General features: G+C 39.1%; 1 protein-coding gene across 1 annotated transcript in view; it reads right to left on the bottom strand.

Annotated features, from left to right (window-relative positions):
- Positions 1-5,863: 5,863 nt before the first annotated feature.
- Positions 5,864-22,976, bottom strand: part of LOC142213005 (nuclear receptor subfamily 2 group F member 5-like) — a 20,485-nt gene continuing 3,372 nt past the window's right edge. The window contains exons 2-3 of the mRNA XM_075281149.1: positions 12,678-13,205; positions 5,864-6,934 (exon numbers count right to left, since the gene is read on the bottom strand). Coding sequence (XP_075137250.1) covers positions 6,660-6,934; positions 12,678-13,205 — 803 coding nt within the window. The 3' untranslated portion in view covers positions 5,864-6,659. The remainder of the gene's footprint in view (positions 6,935-12,677; positions 13,206-22,976) is intronic.

Below are 22,976 nucleotides of genomic sequence, written 5' to 3'. Positions count from 1 at the left end.
CTATGTTTTATAGATAGGTTCCTAGGAGTCCTGACAGTGTTATACACTATGTTTTATAGATAGGTTCCCATGAGCCCTGACAGTGTTATACACTATGTTTTATAGATAGGTTCCTAGGAGTCCTGACAGTGTTCTACACTATGTTTTATAGATAGGTTCCTAGGAGCCCTGACAGTGTTCTACACTATGTTTTATAGATAGGTTCCTAGGAGACCTGACAGTGTCATACACTATGTTTTATAGATAGGTTCCGAGGAGCCCTGACAGTATTCGACACTATGTTTTATAGATAGGTTCCTAGGAGCCCTAACAGTGGTCTACACTATGTATTATAGACAGGTTCCTAGGAGCCCTGACAGTGTCATACACTATGTATTATAGATAGTTTCCTAGGAGCCCTGACAGTGTTCTACACTATGTTTTATAGATAGGTTCCTAGGAGCCCTGACAGTGTTCTACACTATGTTTTATAGATAGGTTCCTAGGAGCCCTGACAGTGTCATACACTATGTATTATAGATAGGTTCCTAGGAGCTCTGACAGTGTTCTACACTATGTTTTATAGATAGGTTCCTAGGAGCCCTGACAGTATTCGACACTATGTTTTATAGATAGGTTCCTAGGAGCCCTGACAGTGTTCTACACTATGTATTATAGATAGGTTCCTAGGAGCCCTGACAGTGTCATACACTATGTATTATAGATAGGTTCCGAGGAGCCCTGACAGTATTCGACACTATGTTTTATAGATAGGTTCCGAGGAGCCCTGACAGTATTCGACACTATGTTTTATAGATAGGTTCCTAGGAGCCCTGACAGTATTCTACACTATGTATTATAGATAGGTTCCTAGGAGCCCTGACAGTGTCATACACTATGTTTTATAGATAGGTTCCCAGGAGCCCTGACAGTATTCGACACTATGTTTTATAGATAGGTTCCTAGGAGCCCTGACAGTATTCTACACTATGTTTTATAGATAGGTTACTAGGAGTCCTGACAGTCCTGACAGTGTTCCTAGGAGCCCTAAGAGTATTCTACACTATGTTTTATAGATAGGTTCCTAGGAGCCCTGACAGTGTTCTACACTTTGTTTTATAGATAGGTTCCTAGGAGTCCTGACAGTGTTCTACACTATGTTTTATAGATAGGTGCCTAGGAACCCTGACAATGTTCTACAATATGTTTTATAGATAGGTTCCTAGGAGCCCTGACAGTATTCTACACTATGTTTTATAGATAGGTTCCTAGGAGTCCTGACAGTGTTCTACACTATGTTTTATAGATAGGTTCCTAGGAGTCCTGACAGTGTTATACACTATGTTTTATAGATAGGTTCCCATGAGCCCTGACAGTGTTATACACTATGTTTTATAGATAGGTTCCTAGGAGTCCTGACAGTGTTCTACACTATGTTTTATAGATAGGTTCCTAGGAGCCCTGACAGTGTCATACACTATGTTTTATAGATAGGTTCCGAGGAGCCCTGACAGTATTCGACACTATGTTTTATAGATAGGTTCCTAGGAGCCCTAACAGTGGTCTACACTATGTATTATAGATAGGTTCCTAGGAGCCCTGACAGTGTCATACACTATGTATTATAGATAGGTTCCTAGGAGCCCTGACAGTGTTCTACACTATGTTTTATAGATAGGTTCCTAGGAGCCCTTACAGTGTTCTACACTATGTTTTATAGATAGGTTCCTAGGAGCCCTGACAGTGTCATACACTATGTATTATAGATAGGTTCCTAGGAGCTCTGACAGTGTTCTACACTATGTTTTATAGATAGGTTCCTAGGAGCCCTGACAGTATTCGACACTATGTTTTATAGATAGGTTCCTAGGAGCCCTGACCGTGTTCTACACTATGTATTATAGATAGGTTCCTAGGAGCCCTGACAGTGTCATACACTATGTATTATAGATAGGTTCCGAGGAGCCCTGACAGTATTCGACACTATGTTTTATAGATAGGTTCCGAGGAGCCCTGACAGTATTCGACACTATGTTTTATAGATAGGTTCCTAGGAGCCCTGACAGTATTCTACACTATGTATTATAGATAGGTTCCTAGGAGCCCTGACAGTGTCATACACTATGTTTTATAGATAGGTTCCGAGGAGCCCTGACAGTATTCGACACTATGTTTTATAGATAGGTTCCTAGGAGCCCTGACAGTGTTCTACACTATGTTTTATAGATAGGTTCTTAGGAGCCCTGACAGTGTTCTACACTATGTTTTATAGATAGGTTCCTAGGAGCCCTAACAGTGTTCTACATTATATTTAATCCATTTTAAGGTGTGGTTTGTACCAAACTTGTTCACCCCAAAACAAATCTTGGACCCAAGCCACCGGAACCCAAAACAAATCCAGAGTTTCACCCATCTCTAGCTCAGAGTAGGATATGAAGAACCTTTCTGATGAACAGATGGAGAGTCCTGCAGCTATATGCAACACTGGTGTCCAGCTAAATTTTCTGAATGCACAATTCAATGTTCCTGAACACGGATGGATTATAATAACAGCAGATGACCAGACCAGCATCATCACTGTTTAGGGGGAAAAGAAAGGCAAAAAATGAGTGGTCAAGAGGGGAAAAAAATTTCTCTGAGGGATGGAGAAACATGTCTTCGCCAGATGGATCCAAATTTTTCTTGTACCATGTTGATGTGAGGGTCAAATTGTGGCAAAAGCAGTGTGAACCCTTCCTTGTCAGGAGTTCAGGCTTGTGGAGGTGCAGTATTGGTGGGGGAAGGATTTTTGGGGGGGTCTTCTAATACCTGAGTGTCCATGTAGAATTGATACGATTCCGAAGGCCAAAGGAGTGTGCCACTAGATGGATGTCTCCTAAGAAGTGACCATTAAGTCTAGTAGTGAATAGGCGGCCTAGAACTCTTCTACTAAAGATGGAACGCCCACTTAGAGGAGTAAAAACGTTACCGTTCTGCAGTGCATCCTGGTCCTAAAACGGAAGACCGTGCAAACTGTAATTCTTGCAGCCTCCAGGATCTGACGTAAAAATATTATCTCGTAGAAGAATGTCATTGAATAAATTCTTTCTCTATTTAAAATTTTTTTTTTTAATATCTAATTAAGAAATTTTTAATTCATTTTTGCAATTTCTCCCGTATTCCCCCCCCCTTTCTTAGCATCTAGACACCCTTTCCCAAACACGATGGGACCTCATTTGGCAGCGCGTCAATGAATCAAACGAGCCTTTCTGCACCTGACAGGCGGACTACATCAAGGTCATCTCCATGCCCAGAGTGAGACCACTTAGCGCTTCTGTCTCTTAGCAACTAAACAAGTCCACCCAGGCTCCTTGAGTCGCGTCCCACCCTCCCCACACTGATCACACTTAAAACCGACCCAGCGACACCAGTCGTACTGCTGCTAACCCCTCTGTATACATATGGCGCCCATTGTCATGGCTGTTTCCAGCATATCCCCAATTAAAAGATGGGGTTACTGCACCAATGACCTCCACTCAGCCCATTCTACTAATAAGGACCTTTCACACCCCCTCCACCCTCCTCCTCCTCCTCTTCCTCCGACCATTCTGTCACTGGAGTAATTTTATGCACCTTCTGTCTATGAAAATAAATTCTGGCTAAAAGGTATTTTAACACATAGAAGAGGAGAACGGGTGCCAGAGACATTTTCATGCGGCTTTATAAATTAACTCCTAATGTCCTGCCCTCGGGAACATCGGAGATCCAATATTCCTATCCATCAATTCATTATTATTATTATCTACTTCCTATCAAGACGATCTTGTCTGGACAAGAAATCTATTGGAAGTGGCAAGAAATGGGATGGATATTAGGAGCATCGTGAACATATAGGGTATAGTATATCACTATCGTTATGGTCAGTCGATAACTGTCCATGGCAAGAATAAGGAAGCCGACCATGACCATCATCTTAAGTTCAAGCTCTACCATGGTACAGTCTTCCCAATGCCATAGCGTTACCACAAGTTGTATTACAATGGCTATGGAAACTAGTTTGAAGTAGGCTGATGGCAAGTAATGGTACGAGCCAAGCTCTCCGCGCTACGATGTTTCCGTAACTCCAATTCACTTCTACTAGAGTTACAAACACAATGTAGCTAAACCATCTGTTTCTATATTCCTGACCAAGATGTGGTTCCATAGAGAGACTCTTGTTTCCAGAGATAGGTGCCAGAGATGAGGCCCAAATCCATCAGACCTAAATGTCTAAGATGGTCATATCCCTGTAAAATGCCAAAATTATATTGGCTCCATGGAAGATTCTACTCAAGAAACCTAGGAATCTGAGACAAGAAGTCCAATAGCATATGTAAGTCTTGGACGGTTACAAGTCTTGGCCACCCATGAATCACTATTATTTGGATCCATCTGGCCAGACCATGAATTTGGAGAGGCAGAGATTGCAGCAGGACACTGAAAAAATAAGCGTCCGACTCCTAATCGATCTTGTTGTGGATTCCATGGCTTAAGTTTTCCTGCTGATTAGACCCATTTATTTGCCAAGATGGGAAGCCCCCAGGTGGAAAATGGTGGTGGAAAATGAAGAGGAATTCCATTTTAATTCTCACTGTGTGACCTTATCCTTATACTCTGGGTTTTGGATCCTGGACTCCCTCGCTTTAATTAAAATATTATGATGTTAGCACACCCCAGATGACTCCTGACACCCAATCACAGGCCTCAGTGTCCCAGGGCCACTAATGTCACCCAGGAGGCCTGAAGAGGCCAGAAGATGACCAAAGATGTTGTGGACATTGCGAGACAACCCAGGGGCCATAAGGAAAGGCAAGTATCAGTGTTTATTATGGAACTCCTCTTATTATACTATAATAATAGCCCTAACGATTCAGATAAAACCAGGCGGACCAACCTTGCGAATATTCCGGAAACTAATCTCACAAGGTTCATCTACCTTTAGTCCTGGTATATCAGCTGTAAAGTTCTATGTTTTCTATGTTCTTCCAAGTTGAGAAGGCAACAAAAACAACTGCGGCAGATAATGATTTCAGCAGGATTGGCTGACCATCTAATGTGTATGGGGTGTCCCAAATTTTTCCTAACAGAGGATGTTGGGGCGGGAAGAAGAATTAGGCAATTAGATTTCAACATGTCTAATCTTTTGTTACTTTCTCTGCATGCTCAACCCAACCGAGGGTCCATGTGTACATAACCAATTCAGAAGAGAAGAAACTTGAAGTAGGGACCTGGAGGCAACTGTCTCCTCTGTACCGCCCATGAATACATATGGCTTGGAACCCTATAACATGTTTTGAATCTTATCTAGGCACCTTCTACCCGAAATTGAGATCTTGGATTAGGATTACCTGGGTATAAAATTTACAAATTATTGCACCTCCTGTTTCAATGGTGACCTACTTTTGGAAAGAACTAAGAATAGAACTGGACCAAAGTCTCACAAGTGACAAGACGTATTGTATCGATTCCCCTAACTGCATAATGTGTACGTATAAAGGATGAAAGTGAAAGTTGTATCAATATGTGAAATTTTTGGACAATTTCCTGTAATTTTTGTAAACCTACAGAGGAGATGCCTTCTTATCTTGCCTGTCTATCCTTGGCAGTTCTTGTCCCATTTTCCTACAGACCAAACTTCATGGCTGATTCCAGTTAATGGTTCCAAATATTGTATGGGAAGGTGCCGGGACTGGTGCCAAATATTCTACTATTTAACAGGACCCCAATTCTTTGACAATTATTTCACCCTTGGCTACCAAAATTTTGAGGTTTTATGTGTATTTATACCAGGATTCAACTATAGAGGGTACATCGATAGAAATACAAAGATACAAAAAAAATACAAAAACAACACAAAAACTCCGGATTAATAACTGATACTGTATTTAATAATTAGCCAGATCAACCAGCAAAATAAACAAGATTTTGCCGCCAGGTTACCAAAAAAAAATACCACAATTCACACACCAAAAATATCTTACAAACATACTTATAGAAGGAAAAAGCAAAGGGGCGATGGGGCATGAAGGGTATATACACATAAATTTATTGAAAAAAGCAGGCAGTCCCCATATTTCCTTATATAAATAGTCTCTTGGGCAAGGCTTCTTCAGTGCTTTATGTTGTGGATTGCAGTGCTAGCCAGTATTCGACATCACGTAGCCATCTTACAAATGTCAAGTCTGTACATGAATTAGTTTCCGCCTTGTCAAACATTGAATGTTTCCAAAAATTCTGCAAACTCCTGTAAAAAAAAAGTGCAAAGTCTGGGCAGAACCCTTGCCGAACCAGGCCAAGTAATGGATGCAAATATTTACCAAGGATAACATGGCCTGAATGGAACCATTGTATTTCCAAGAAGTCTCTCAAGGACCATTCAGACATGATTTGATACTTTGATCATCTTGAAGAACATGACTTGATTCTCGGTTGCGTGTGAAACCCACCAATTGGGCCCTATAATTTTGACACTAAGTACGAAATTATGATTCGTTACAAAAGCCATACTCCTTCAGGAATAGCAGTGTTTGTCCTACCAGTTTTGATGACCCAACACAATATTTTGGCTCCAAAGTCTTCTGGAATTCTTAGCCAAAGTGGACGGTGGAAAACAAACTGGTTTATCGGACGTTAGACGCTCAAGGGTTTTGTAAAGAAAGTCTTTACTGCATAGGCATGTAAGGCCAATTAAAGCTGGACCCTGACAGGAGCATGTCTCGGATTAGAGTCTCAATGGGTGTCTTACCAACTAGACGGACAAAGAAGAGTTGCTCTATAACTGGCGCTGAGACAATACGCAATGATGGCAGACGAAGTAGAAGGCGACCAAACCGGGTTGGCTGGGTAGGGTACTGGTTCCGGACATACTCTTCTAGGGCACATTGGGATTTCTCCTGAATGCTTTCCACGTGACCAATATCGGATAATCCTACCGCATCTGTACAATCAAAGGACAAAAATTAAACATCATTGAGAGTTCCACCAAAAGGATCTAATAACACAATGGTCTGCCATATAAAACAGGCAGACATTATTGGTCATGAGGACTACTACATCAAGGGTTCAAGCATACACAGTGAAACCTCTTTGAGATGAAAAAGTGGTCTTCTAGGGGAATGGGCTTCTCAAAAATTATGTTTGATATGGAAAATTGAGAATTCATCACAGAAAATGTGGGTGGTCTTCTCAGAGAGGTGGTCTTTCGGGAAGGTTTCTCTGTAACATGTCTTAAATGTTGTTTAACAAAAACACAGAATGAAATCGATGGTCTTGTAGGAGGAACAGTGGATTAAAGGAGTCGTCCAGGCTAGTAATTTACCCCTTATCCACAGGAAAGGGGGTAACCAGATTGGGAAGGAACCCTCCACTAAGACGTCCACTGGGAGGTGTTAATGTAGCAACTGGTGGATAGGGGGTAGGCTGCTGTGACCAGATAATCCCTTTAAGTAATTGGCTTGTAGGTAGGACATTAAAGTCTATGATGAACAATAGTCAAGGTCTGGAAAATTGTATTTAAAGGGGCTGTCCCATCAAAGTCAAGTCTTCTGGAATGGGAACCACCTGCAATGCTCTGTAACAGTTTCCCTTGGCTTCTTTGGTGTCCTCCAAATTTCTCCCAGACCTTATTAGCTTCAGGTCATCCTTAGGTCTATGAAGGGGTTTCAGAGATCAGATAGAGGGCACTGACATCATGACACATTGGGGCTATATCATCAAAGTATCATGATGTTGGTAACAACCAAGTGATCGCCCAATCACAGGCCACACCGATAATCTGAGACTGATGAGATCAAGACACCGAGGTTGCCTGGGGAAGGAGAATGGACGCTGAGGCAGAGACCAGGAAGGGTGAGTGTGTTTTTTTTTATTTTTACGCACCTTCCCCGGCCTCTGGTTATTATACTATGAGGACTGAAGACACCTAAGTGTATAATATTCGTTTTTTGAATAAAACCCCAAACATTTTGGGTTCAACTGGACCCAAAGTTTTTGAAAAATTGATAACAAACCCAGTAAATTCCAAACCAGCTTTCTCATCTCTACCAACAACTCCTGCTGTCACCTAGACATTGAACAACCCATCTGGTGGTGTAGCTATAGGGTTTTCTACCTAGCCTTGGAGCATGAGGGGGCCCCAAGGGCCTCTGTATAACATACGAAGACACCAGTATTATAGATAGCACATGGTCAATAGGGTTCCCCTTTCAATTTTTGCAAGGGAGAGCTTCAAGTTATGCCTCCAAACCCATCAACCTCTACTTGTTACCAGGGAGACTTAACAATAAAATGGTCAAAAATTTTAGAGCATTTGGTGATCATCTCTGTGTAGAGCTGGCAGTATGAGCTCAATTTCACTGCAGTGCCACCACAGGGGAAAGTTGGTATTACACTAAATCAAGGGGTTGACTTTGTAATACTGGACAGGACAGGTCCTCCAGAGCAAGAGACACTCTTTGCAACCACTCACTGAGGATCCTAAAGAGGACCCCTTTCTATTAACCATATTTATTGGCGAGACATGTTCCTTTGCACAACCACCCGGTCACGACAGGCCCTATCCATTGCATATTAACTAAAAATCAAAGAAAAATGGGATCAACCATTGATCGAGAGATATTGATTGATATTTATGTCCGAGCTTTGTCTTTGGTGAGTTGTATGTGTTCTGGTTAATGATTCGCTCATGGTGGAGTCACGGATTATCCTACACACACTAAACTCCCTCATTTTCATATCACTGATACGGTAGTAACAATGGCGCTCCAAAGTCAATGTCCTGTGTGGTATGTTACAGTTCAGCACTGCTCGCTTCACACAGTCGGCACAGAGTGAGAGCAATGTCCTTGGAATACAGATTACAGCGTTAGTCAGCTCTTGTGGGAAGGAATGCCTTACACCCTCGTATAGTATGGCGGCATAATTATTAACGCAGGCGGGCGATAACCTGCGTCACATATGTTCATTAATTGACTCCTGACCCCATTAAGGTCTTGAGTAACCGCACATGGAACCGGCTGTGATGACAGACGTCAAGACTGAAGCCGGCAAATCTGAGTCTCCACAGGGTTGGTGTTGATGGAGGTATAACACTTACAAGGAGTTCAACCACTGACTTCATCAACCTTCCCTGTCCAGAAGATGATAGGGTCACTTACGTGTTGCTAGTGTCTTATTTTTAGCAGGGACGGAGTAGGCAGCGCCTGAGGACCAACCCATCACCTGATCGGGCGTAGCAGAGGACTCTTATCTCATGTTAGAGGCCGTTTATCACCTATATAGTCTGTTTTTATTTTCCAATTTTTTTTTTTATTTTATCTTCTATACATGTGGGCGGCAATCTTGTGTGAATTGGGTTGACAGCATTTAGAGCTTTACAGCACCACATAGACCATAGAAGCCTGAACTCTGGAGACGTTCATTGATTTCTATGGAGAATGTAGTGGTGGGCATGCTCTGTGGCGAGGTCTTCGTGCAGGTAGGCTGAGGAGGGAGCTGTGGCCATCACTTAATTTTTAATGGTCTAAAAAACACTATTTTTGTCCGTTTTCACGACCATGCAAAATCAATTGAATCATTTTTGAAAGATTTAAAATGGATCGATGTCAGTTTTATGTCTGTTAATGGATCAATGAGTTGGGCCAAAACAGGAAGACCATCCATTTTTTCCACTGATACAAATCCGATGACACCCTGCCATCAAAAATGGAAAAATGGAATGGAACAGGTGGAAACGGCTGTCAAAACGGGCATTAGATCTATCAAAAACGTCACACATTGAATTTAATGTGTCTATTCACACGACCGTTTTTTTGATGGCCGGCAAAAATACTAACACCCTCAAGCTATGTCCATCAAAACGAATAAAAATAAAGCCATGTGAATAGACCCATTGACATACATGGGTTCTATAATGGCCACGTGACAGCAGTTTGAAAAACGGCCTCCTCATGCCCCTTATTTACGGCCACTTCAATAAGTCCCATCCATGAACTTGAACAGACGGACTTGGCTGTTGTTCACTGGTGATACACATTGGGTGAATGCCAGATGAACCCATCAACGTCACTGACCTGATGATCATGTTACATATATAGGGGTGTCCAGAATCTCCCAACAATACAAGAGCAAAAAAGTTGAATCTCAAATCTCAATGTCCAATCTTTTTGTCTTTATGGGACATAAACTACCACCAAATGTATCTGGCAGCAGATTAATTGCGCTTCCCGACTGAGAACTTATGTATGTTTGATCGAGCTGAGTCTCCATCTAGATGTATATAGGGGTCAGGAGGTATAGAGGTGGCTATCAGAAAAAGTTCTAGGGTGGATGGCCAGCTGGTTAATGAAAAATAGACAATTTTTGACCACGTGTGTTTCTCATGGATTGGGAAGTTGAGGGATTTATCTAGTAGTCATAATCATCTTCACAGCCTCAATAATCTCTGAGATAAAAACACCCCCATGTTTTTGGAAACCAGTCATAAGTCAGGTCCATTAGAGAAGTGATTCATCCATGGGTGTAACTACGGGGGTAAGATTTCTTGTAAAACCATATTTTCAGTAATTCCTGTAAAAACCATGATTGTTCAGGAATTACGGGGTCAGAAGAAATATGGATACGCCTATTCCTAAGTAATATAGGAAGGATGTAAAAAAAATCAAAAAGTTAAATTTTGGGGGTGAGGAAGGGTTAACAAAAATGATGGAGGACTGAGCTATGCCTGCAATTGCCAGCATTCATCTCAGCATCCAGCACTTGTAGAGGGGTAGCAGGTGGGCACGGCTGATTTAGCAGGGACACCCATCAAGACTGAGTATCTCAGCTATGATGGCTCGGAGCTCTGAAGGTCAACAAGAAATGTCTCTAAAGTGCCTGTGACATTACACATCTGACCTGACGGGCTCCGGTCTCTGCCAGCAGCCTCCTGTATACAATAAATCATCCATACTGATGGTTGCCCCTACGGTTTAGCATCAGTTACGAACATTGGTGTCTTCAACGTGACACAGAAGACCCTTCATACCATGGACAGGAGTTCCCCGAGAGCCCTCGAGGTACCGGCCTACATTCCACATACTAGGCCATGTATTGTTACAGACTCAGCCTTGCTTTCTGGCGCTGAGTAATTTACTACAGACGATAAATATGCAGCGCGATATTTGCTCTAGGGTTTGAAAGGTCACAACAGGTGAAACATCTTAGATGCCTTCTCCACCATCACGTTGTCACCAACTGCTCACTTGACTCCCATAATGCACTGCATGCTGCCTCCTAGACATATCAAGGTCTGTCCCAGTCTTACTATTAGCCCAAGAGTACATAGGTCACACATGTTCTTAAACAGCAAGCAACCAATCCAATATCGGTGATTACAATATGTCACATGGGTCTGACGGAAGCTGACCGCTAAAGCCTACGCCGAGTTTTCTTATATCGCACCAATCCTCTCTGAGCCATGTGGTGACATATTCAATGGTTAATGTTTTCTCAGGACTTGCCACTAGACCCATCATCTCATTGGCGCCGTTACTCTGAGCATTTTGGTGTTTTGTTTATCCGGATCTGTTTAGCTATTCCAAAGATATAAGCCCTTTTATTACTGATGCACATTAGGATCTAGTAGTCAAGTGGCTGGTAACACTACATGACTCATAGAACTCGGAGACCCCACCTATAATAAAACTACAGTGTTACCACTCACTTGGCTAGTAGACTCTAACAGGGCTTATATCTGAGGAATAGCTGAACAGATTTGGATAAACAAAACAACAATATGCTCAGGGTGATTTCTCCGATCAGATGATGGATGTCACTGGGCTTTTCAAACTTGGTGACAGGTCCTCTTAAAAAAAAATAAAAAAAAAATTGATGGGTTTCGGATGAACAAATCAGATGGAAGGGTTAAGTTGATGATTAAGTTTTGTGTAATGCGGGAGCAATTCTCTATGGGAAATGTATGCAAATAATAAATAAAAGGGGTATTTAAAGGGGTGGCTCGGTGGTTAGCACTGCAGTGCTGGAGTCCTGGGTTCGAATCCCGCCAGGAACATCTGCAAGGAGTTTGTATGTTCTCCCCGTGTTTGCGTGGATTTCCTCCCATTCTACAAAGACATACTGATAGGAAAAATGTACATTGTGATCCCTATATGGGGCTCACCATGTACGTTAAAAGAAAAAATGTAATAAAAACTACAAAAAAAATTATTTTACCCTTTCAGGGTTTTATTGTACTTATCAATTTAATATGGGGGTGGAAACACCTAGGACCCCCAGTATACCAGTAAAGGAACCCCCAGAGACCAATTGATTCATTGATATCTGTACTTAAGGTATTCACAAATTTTCCCTTGGGGTTAGGCTCGGTGCACATTGAATTCTAAAATTCCTCATTGACAAAAGAGTCTGAGCCTTAAGGGGTCTAAAAATAAGTCTATAAAATGTCTTCGACCCAACAAAGGCAATATTTTAATAGTTACGTAGTTACATAGTTATATACATAGTAGATGAGGTTGGATAAAGACATTAGTCCATCAAGTCCAACCTATAACCCTACAATCCCTACAGTGTCCCTACGGTATGGTATGTCTAGTCATACAGTTAAAGGTCCATTGGGTGGGCCTTACAAACAGCAACACAGATCTCAGCTTCTCAGAAGGATATCTACACTAAATATTACTCACCAGGTGTAAACAAAGCCACCGCTTTTAAGCAGGAGTACTCAGCGGAGTCAACGTGAAGTGCCTTCAACTTTTCCACCTGTTCTTGAAAGACCCTGATATGGTCCATGAAAGCCACGACTCGGTCAGCAGACATGGGAGAGGCATGGAGGCCAGCTGCCGCCAGCAATGGTGCCACATGGAGAGGCATGGAACATTGAGCAGCATTGAGGACGAAAAGCTCGCTCCACGTCATGCGAAGGAGTGAGACTTGATCCGAGAGCTGGAAGTCGGGGAAGAAGGGAATGTTCTTGGCCCACTCGATGGCACTGAAGAGCAACCGGGCCGCCAATTCACAGATGTTCTCGATTCCCATGATGTTGTTGGGCTGTAGGCACTGGGCGCCGTATCGAGAAGTTGGGTATGGTTCTGCTCGGAGGAGCAAGGAGATGAATCCCGTTAAGTAAGAGTGACCATTGTAGGGATCAACGTTGTTCAAAGCATATTGGCCAGGGCTGGTCTGGGGGTGAGACATTCGTCCGCGCTGGACTGCTACAAAGAGAAAACAAGGTTGGTATCACTATTCACATTCTGAGAGATGGAGCAATGAACTTATAGAGCTTACCGGAACAAAAAGTTACCCATTGTAAAAATAGAACCAAAATCGTGACTGTAATCCATAACCTTCAGTGGCTTTACCTTTAATTCCTATGTTTACATTAACCCCAACCAAATCCCACCGGGGCACAGAAAGGACACAATTCATAACCGGCCCATAAACCCTCAAGTTCTAAGTAAGTTCCTTGCTATAGGCTTGAAATACCAGCTGAAAAATATTCACATGACCTACCAAAGCCAAATAATCCTGTGACGGGAAACAATATCTACGGTACTCTGCACAAAGAGGTAAAAACAGAAATAATGGTGTAAATTATAAAAAAAAAAAATGGGGGCCAAAAATTTAAAAAAAATTAAGGATGATTTCCCATACAAAAAAATAGAGTCAATTATTAGATGGGTAACAATTAGATCACAAATATTACAAGGATTTTTCATATTTACCGGTAATTTTTAAAAGAAATTTAGGAGCAGAACGCCCTTTAAAACCACTAGGGGGTGTCACATCATTTCCAAAGAAAATACTGATTTCATCATCCTATATAATAAAAAAAAAATTTCTACAATAAAATAAACTAGATCTTCTAACTTTAGAGGTGCCTTTCAATTCGCAAAAAATACACACAAAATTTGGCAAAAATTCCAGCAAAATGTGAAATTGTCTGTACAAAAAATACCAAAAAATAGCTAAAATTATAAAGTGTAATAATAACATTTGTTTATTGATATTTCTGTAGCACTAATATTTTTTGCACCTTATGGCACCATGAACACAACTCTTCACACAAACCTTTCTTCACTATTGTGGGTCAGGTAATATTTTTGGTTAATTTTTTGTGTCTTTGGTCAAAAAACAAACAAAAATTATCTAATTTTGTGTCTTTTTTTCTATACAACTGGTTTAATGTAGATTTTGTAGGCTATAGAGTCTAGTATAGACCATAAAATACGTAAAAGCTGACCCGTGATAACCCAACTATATATAGTTTTCCTGAAGATTAAAAAATATAAAAAAAATCACTAAATGGGAGCAAAAACATAACACTGTTAAATATTTAGATTTTTATAACTTTATATATCAGTTGGGGGGGACAATAAACAAAGTTTGCACAAGATGTTAATTTTACTTTTGTCTTTGTGATTTTTTTTAATACGGAAAATAAAATTTCAAAAAGTGTACACAAAAAAAAAAACAACAACACCAGCCCGATGTTATGAAGCAAAAGAGAATGGCAAAAAAAAAACACAGATACAAAAAAAAATCCCAACTAGATTAATAAAAAGGCAAGATCGTTTGTGGTAGTGCAATGTGTTTTGGTAAAGGAGACTATTCTAAAAAAAAAAAATTCTCTTTTTGAAAAAAAAAATTTCTAGACGGAAAGAAAGGAAGGCCCAAATTTAGAAGATAGTCTCAAACTATCTCTTGCCTCTTTTTTATCCTTAGCCCCAGTCATCTTTGCCTTCGTGACAATATGTGTTGGTCTTATTATGATCTGGGGTCACCTACGAGACCTGACCATATAGACCAGGCGTAGGGAACCTTTGGCTCTCCAGCTGCATGCTGGGAATTGTATTTTTCTACAGCTGGAGAGCCGTACGTTCCCTACCCCTGATATAGACCCAAGTGTCTCTTGAATGTCCCCTATCTTGATGGACCAATGTATTCAGGGTATACTGATCTCTCTCTTCAAAGGATCCTCGTTCTGCTTTGTACACAAACCAAAAAAAATAAAAAATTTGCACCATTTATAGCACTGTGTTAAACCATTCCAATAATGGCCACTTGGTTTTAAGTGCAGTAGCCACATCTGCTCCACCATTTAATTACAGAGGAGAATTGATCATAATTCTACAACATGTCATAACAGGAGAGGCGACTGGAAGAAAAATCACCCGGGTCACCGTAAAATTAATGGTAATTAACCCATTCCTTTTACAACTCACTCTTCAATTGAAAAGGCAGAGCACGATTTTTTTTTTTTGTCTCCGTGTTATACAACCCCCTCTCCACCCTTCTCTCGTGTTAGGTAGATAATATGGGTTGTGTAGTCACCACCATGGCCTGTCTATTGTACCGTACTATCAGCCATGTTTTATACCCATGGCGTAAGCAATCTGCCCAATTGTCCCACCGCGGTTCCATTATAATTTGGTATTTTATGTTCGTTGACTGAGTATGGAGCCTCATATCTATGTGACGTAAAAGGTAGACGGTAGAGTTGATTCGAATAGTATTCAAAACATAGTTTTGAATACCTCGCTCCCATAGGAATGAATGGGAGCGGGCGAACAGCAAGGGGTTAAGCGCTGGCAGCACGCACTGGCCGCTCCCATTCATTCCTATGGAGCGAGGTATTCAAAACTTCAGTTTCTAAAGCTATTTGCTCATCTCTAGTAGACAGTATTGGTTGAAGCTATAGTCTTAAAGGGATCCTGCAGGGTAAAGTAGACAGTAAACCCCTGATCAAAAAAGGGACAAACCACAAGATCAGAAGGGTAGGATAATTTTTTCCAGCCACAGCACCACTCTTGTTTATGGGCTACGACTGGTATTGCAGTTGAATTATTTTCGGGCGAGTTGCAATACCAGTCAAAGCCAATAGAGTGGCACTATGGATGGGAAATGTGGCCCATTCCTTTGGATACAGCTATATATTTTAGCAAGAACTAAAGGAAACTGGAGAAACCTTAACTTCCGAGAAGCCGGGGGTTTTAGATGGGGAAGAGCCCATGCCCCGAGTGCTAGATTGTCAAGGGATGGCCAACAAGCCTTGACCAGGGTTGACCAGAGGAAGGAACCTACTAAATCTTTATCCTTGTATAGAAAATTCTAAATATGACTCTTGATTGGTTACCCAATATTCCAGAAAATGTGACAATTTGGCACAGACTAAGACCACCAGTATCGAAACGCAACAAAAAAAAAAATCTTTTCATTTTTGTCCCACTCCCTCCATATAAGTCCATGGGAAACCAGGTATAAGTAACACATGGCTTCAGCCTTGTGGAGAACGAACAGGTTTATTTTTAGTATTACCTGTATGTGATTTTTTTTCTAGAAAAAAAAATTCTATGAAAAAAAAAAATTCTACGTGAAATTAGATTGTAAGCTTCTATGTGATGGGAATAAGCAAAGGATCTGTATAACACAGCCTAATATGTCAGTATTATACAGATAATGGCGGTAATAATCACTTGTGTCACCCTCACTATATAACAGCCAGGTTGTACCTCTCTCGAAGCTTATTTTCTGTGCAAATTAGGCCCTTCCTCTGATATAAAATGGTAATTTTCCGCAAAGGTCAGGTGACCTGAATATATTAGACACTCACTGAGCTGATGAGATGTTGGCAAATGGTTTAATGGTTTAACCTATTATCTGCTACGCTTTGGTGCGGGGGAATTAACTACTGACGGAAACATTAGTAGCAGATGATCAAATCTCCAATGTTTTTGCTCTACAAAAAACAAATTTACGTAGAATGGGATTTTTTTCCCCCCCGTCAAAGCGTTATATGTAAGTCTGTCCTTGTGAATGTATTCTTACGTTACCAGTATTAGTTTCCCGTGGGATAGGCCCACCACACCCTGGAGACGTCTGGCTAGAACCGGCCCATAATTGATGACCTATAAAGCAAGGAGTTCTATTTTTTGCATTGTATAACAAAAGCTGTTATGGGAAACTTGGCTTCTCATGAGATTAGCCTGGTTTTATGGAGGTAAGGTCATATCAGGTCCTACCTCCTCTGAACCCATCATCAGATGTTAGAATGGACTTCACGTAGAATTATAGGCTCAGTAGTCAACTGCCCTGTGAGTTACCAACATCTGATTAAAGATGGTTCCCACCAGATGGCCGAACCTAAACATAATCCAATAACAGAATAGTTATGCTGCAAAAAACTAGAGTACCTATTGGTCCAACTGCTCTTATGGAAACTGGTGGACCCTCAATACACCAACATAGCTATAGCCTGTTGCCTAAAATGGTACAAAGATCCGTCTGCCACATGAGAATACACAAGTTTTATAAGCAGGACTTGTAGGTGAGGACCCAGCTAAGGTGGCCATAAATCTAAGACATACATTGGTTGCATTTTCCAATTTTGTCAGCATCATCTTACAATCTAATGAGTCTGGAATATTCGGCCAACATATGTCCGGCAGATGTCGGGGGGAATAAGGAACTTCTACAGATCTGATTCCTTGTTCTCAGTGGATGAGAAGCAACTTATTTGAGAACTCATGCAGTCTTGGACAAACCAAGTGTGTACAGAATCTTCTTGAGAACATCTGATGTCCATAAAGCTACAAAAAGAGACTGGGATTTGGCAACTTCGAGTTAGACCTCTACCTCCATACTTTTGGAAGACACCTTCCTGCAGTACTCTATATCACCACTAGGGTCATATGTTGGTATCCACCCATCGCAAATGCTAGATTAATATTTTTTTAACTCTCCCAGGGCAGAGGTTGTATATACACTGCCCAGTAACTTTGTTCCTTTTAGAAGGGATTAATTTACCTTACATCAATAAAGTGGTGACCAAAAATTTGAGAAAGGGGGCAAGACTGAGCTTTGTCCAACCAATGGTACCATACCATGAACAGTTGAGAGTAGTCAACAACAACTTTTGGAGACTACCAAGTCACGGCCATGCTGTTTGGTCATAACTTGGTGACCACTGATCCACAATGTCAGCTGAGAAGATTATGTGACGGTAGTTCCTGTCTAGCCCCAACCTACGTAAAAGCTAAGGAAAGTAGAAGAAGACTTATCTACCTACATCTATGACCTGTAAATGTCCCTGTAAATGTCAAGCAAACAATCTTGTGTAAACTAATGATCACTTTTCTTATTGATTTGACACAAAGTCCACTTGAAGGCAGGTTTTGCATTCTCGAGACTTTCTTTGTAGTCGTCTCTTGTTTCAGGTATGCCTGCAGACAATGGACATTTTTTTTTCATAAAATTAGAGTCTACAAACAGTAAAGATAATGGCAACGGGGCAAGAGTAAAAACAGTCATTTTCGACAGATGAAATTAGCAGATGTCTCTGGAAATGGCTTTCCAACATGTGGCCGTATTATTTTGACAGATGGTCCTTTAGGACAGGTGATATCGAGCTCTCAAAAGTTTGAGCTGGACATGGACAGAGACATTATCACCAAGTGCGCTGATATTTTTCGTCAGGAAAGAACCCTACAAAAATTTTCAGAAAGCTATCAGTAGTAATCTTTAAATCTATAATACCTAAATCTGTTCAAAATAGTTATCTTCTAACCGTACACTCTTGGCTGGTACCATTTCTGGGGACTTGGAAGCTATTGAGCAATTCTTACCACCAAAAAAGTTCAAACAATGAGATTTACCAACACTTATGGTTGCAGAAAGCATGGTGATGTCTCACCAACCATTTAGATGCGTCCAAATCATGTTTCAAGATTTGCCAAGATAAGTAGCACAAGATGACCATCTTTGGAAAATACTGCGGTACTCCTCGCAACACTAGTGAAGTCTAATTTTTTAGGGTTGGTTATCTTGTACCACTTATATTAGGATATCTTGAAACAGGCAAAAAGTATGTTCATGAAATATCTCATTGTAGATGGTCGGTTTAACATGTCTCGCAATTTTCCATCTAACTTTAATTTTGGTGGGGCAAATTCTGTAAATTTTCTAAATTTAGTAGAATTACAAAACGTTGCTTGGGATCAAAGATTCGATTGACAAAATAGTCAAGGACTTGATATGTTCAGTCCATTACATACATATGTACGGTATAAAAAATGTTCCACTACTATGACTATGTTACTTGCACAATACTACATATAGTACCTGTGCTATAAACACAAAGGCAAAAATGTTATTTTTAGAGAATATTTTTAGTCGGGTAGAATTTTACTATTTATTATGTTATTATATTTTTGTGTTATTTCATAGCAAATGAAATTTTTGTGATAAAAATAGGGACAGGCCGTAATATAAAAATTGTGTTGAGCTGTCATAGCCTAAATCTAGTCCGTATATAACTAATAATGACATTATAATCGTCGCTATTAAAAGCCATTATCAACTAAATTGAGACATCATCTTCAAAAACGCAATAGGGGGAAGAGAAAGTCATCCCCTCGCTGTTGTTTTTGTACTAGAGCAATTTCCTCATCTCTTGCTGCTCAGGAATTTTGATACGTACTGTAGTTTCTATTGTGCCGTTTTGACAAGCTCTTTAGAAAGAAGCCAAGCTAAGCTGGCTACAATTGTTGGATTCTACACAGAAAACCGAACGTTACATTCTTCTGTTGACGTATTCCAAAATCTTCTTGTTATCACGGGTGGGTGGGCTGGAGAAGGTGGTGATATTAGGTATAAAGCTAGAGTCAGGTAGGGGCAGTCGTTGGTTGACTAGTTGACCTTTTTATTATTTAGTACTTTATACTTGCCACCAATGGACCAATCTACAAAATTTACTGGCAACTTTTTGATTTTTTTTTCCGCATAAATAGGTAACATAGGTGGACACTCAGGGATCTCTACCCAAGTTATCACAAATAATAATATTAACTGATAGATATTTATATTCGTTTTTATTTCTTTTAAACTTTTTCGAACTTTTTTCATATATTATTTTTTATTCTTTTGGAACTTTTAGTTCCAATTTGTAATTTTTTCATTTATCATTTATTTCTTTTAAACTTTTCGATCCAATTTGCAATTTTTTCATATCTTATTTTTTATTTCTTTTAAACTTTTAGACCCAATTGGTAATTTTTCATATAATATCTCTTTCTTTTAGATCCAATTTGTAATTTCTTCATATATTATTTTTCTTTTTAAATTTTAGATCCAATTTGTAATTTTTTGTCAATTAATAAAAAATTATCATTAGCGGAAAGTAGTTGTAAATTTTTTTTTAATAAAACCAAAAAGTTAATACATTTTTGAACCTTTTTTAAGACATGTTCTTCATAGTTTATTTTTCTAAGACTTCTTAAGCTAAAATGAAGTTACGACAACTTTACAAGAACACTTTACGAGGTTTTTGTCCCTTGACAGCTGAAGTTGAGTAATTTCTATCTGTCATTTCGGGAATATTCACTTTGACTGATCTTTTACGTTCAATCATTGTCTTTCTTTGAAAATTAAACATTGCTCGACTCCAGAAAATCAAGACTTTCAGCTAATAGACTTTATCACCTCTGGTAACATTGCTGTCTCAATGACATTATAAGATGAAAAGAATTTACCCCCAGCCTTTCAAGACGGACGAAACTTAATTGCAAAAAGTTGCAAAAGTGTCTAAAAGAAAAAGAAAAAAAATCCATACCTGTTTTTTTTTTTAAGCACGTCAATCAACATACTTTCTCGACATGCCAGTGTCCTGTGAAGGGCTGACCTTTCTAACATTGTGCAAGGTGTTTAGAGTAAGGATCGGATGACATGGTTCATTAACCCTTTGTGGATCGGAGGACATTGAGTAAGGATCAGATGACAAGGATCGTTAACTTTTTTTTTTTTTTTTTTTAGAAAACCTATTTTTAGCTAAATGTTCCAAACCCCTAAAGCAATTTATGACGTGAAATGACAATTTTTTAATTGAAATTTTTATATCTTTATTTATAATTAACTAAATTAATTTCATTTTGGAAACCATCCCAAAAAGTGGGATAAAAATGCAAAATAAGTGATTTCTTAATTTGTAATTTTACATTACTAAGGGTTTTCAAGATGTTTTTGGTTCTGCCTCTTAAAGACTCGGGAGTGACACAGGATACATCAATTACTTGAAATTTTAGTGGATGTTTGTAGATCCTACCAGATGCTTAATCTCAATTTTGTAAACACCCCATCAATGCTGTTGTGTTGGATCACAGGAGAGAGTTCTCAGTAGTAACTCACTCCCACTTTTGTCTTTGCCTTTGAATGGCTGTTTTTGAACAGATTTTAAGATACTGTTTTGGCAGCAGTAATGGGAGATCTTTTAAAAAAAGAAAAAAAAAGCCAAAATTTCCCTGGGAATTTTTATTCTATCAACAACCCTTACCGAGTTAAAGAACGTCAGTCTTTATAGCAAGATCTTTGATTTTAGGCTTTAATTTTCTGAATTTTTTTTTAAAAAAATTGCTACTATTGTATATGGGTAAAAATCTAAAGTCTTGAAATTTTCAAGCTCGGAAAAATATTACTCAACGTGGCTAAAATAATTCCAGTTTTAATGACGTCGACTCGTAATGTTTTATGTTTTTAGGAAGTTTTTGGCTTTTAATCGACAGATAAAGGGTAAAATCCAACGTAATATTTTTACGTTTTACACGATACCATATAGGACGGTATAAAAATGATATTACCTATGATAAAACTGTCAACCATGGGATTAAGCGGATATGGGAAAATTAAACTTGCCTTATAGAAGACCTATTAAAATTTCATTATTAAGTTTTTTATTACTCTCAGTTATTTCATTTTGCATTTTTTATTTTATTTTTATACAAATCATGAAGACGGCCATTTCCTAATGTGATATCGACAAAATAAAAAATAACAAAAATAGCAATAAACTAAAATAATTTTTTAAAAATCCAATGTTAAAGAAACTTATCTTATTAAAGTTTCTTATCAATTCTATAGCATAGTGCGAAATGATATAATAGTTTATGAATATAGGAGAAATTCTGTAATATTTTAATACATTTATTATACTATAATATTGTTAGAAATTTTAGGAAATTTTTGAATTTTCGTAAATGCTTACGACTTACATCGATATTCCTTGCTCTGTCTTGATTCATACTTTTACTAGTATTTTGATATGTTGTTACTGTCATGTAATATAAGTTATATCAGGATATATCAGGACCAGTAAAATGATGTCTGAATTGTTTTCACTGCAAAATTAAAACATAATTTTTTTTTATTTTTTTAATGCTAAATTACATATGCAAGGATCCATATGAGGATCTTCTAAGACTCCTAGAGGACCTGAGGCACTGAGAAATTCCTAGATAAGAGATCTGCTGACAATGCTCAGGCTTCTCATGTACAATCACATGGGACACATGTTACATTAGATGTCTACATGACTAATTCATAAGTCCCAGCACCTCCCGCAGCACAGTGCTGCTTTACTCCATGTTGATGGAAATTCAGTAGCTGCAACAGCTGTCAGTCTGAATACAGATAAATATACTTTGGACTATTTGTAGAACAAGTGTCTCAGCCTGGAAGACATGTTGTGTTGTATTAAGGACCCACTACCACAATACACTACACTACTATTTTATTGTGATACGATTAATCTTTTCTCCTATCTATCTATCTATCTCCTATCTATCTATCTATCTATCTATCCATCTATCTCCTATCTACCTATCTATCTATCTCCTATCTATCTATCTATCTATCTATCTATCTATCTATATATCTATCCATCTATCTATCTATCTATCTATCTCCTATCTATCTATCTATCTATCTATCTCCTATCTATCTATCTATCTATCTATCTATCTATCTATCCATCTATATGTACATGTCCATCTATGTAACCATCTCATTGTCAACTTTTATCTCATGTCTGTCTTTCATGTCTTTTATAGTTATATTTATCTTACCTATCTATGAATCCACATCTCTCATCTATCTATCTATCTATCTATCTATCTATCTATCTATCTATCTACCTATCATATCTGTTTATTTGCCTA

This window comes from Leptodactylus fuscus, chromosome 7 (genome assembly GCF_031893055.1).
Source record: "Leptodactylus fuscus isolate aLepFus1 chromosome 7, aLepFus1.hap2, whole genome shotgun sequence".
Classification (NCBI taxonomy): domain Eukaryota; kingdom Metazoa; phylum Chordata; class Amphibia; order Anura; family Leptodactylidae; genus Leptodactylus; species Leptodactylus fuscus.
The sequence above is the reverse complement of the archived record's forward strand: the minus strand, read 5'-3'. Positions and strand labels throughout refer to the sequence as shown.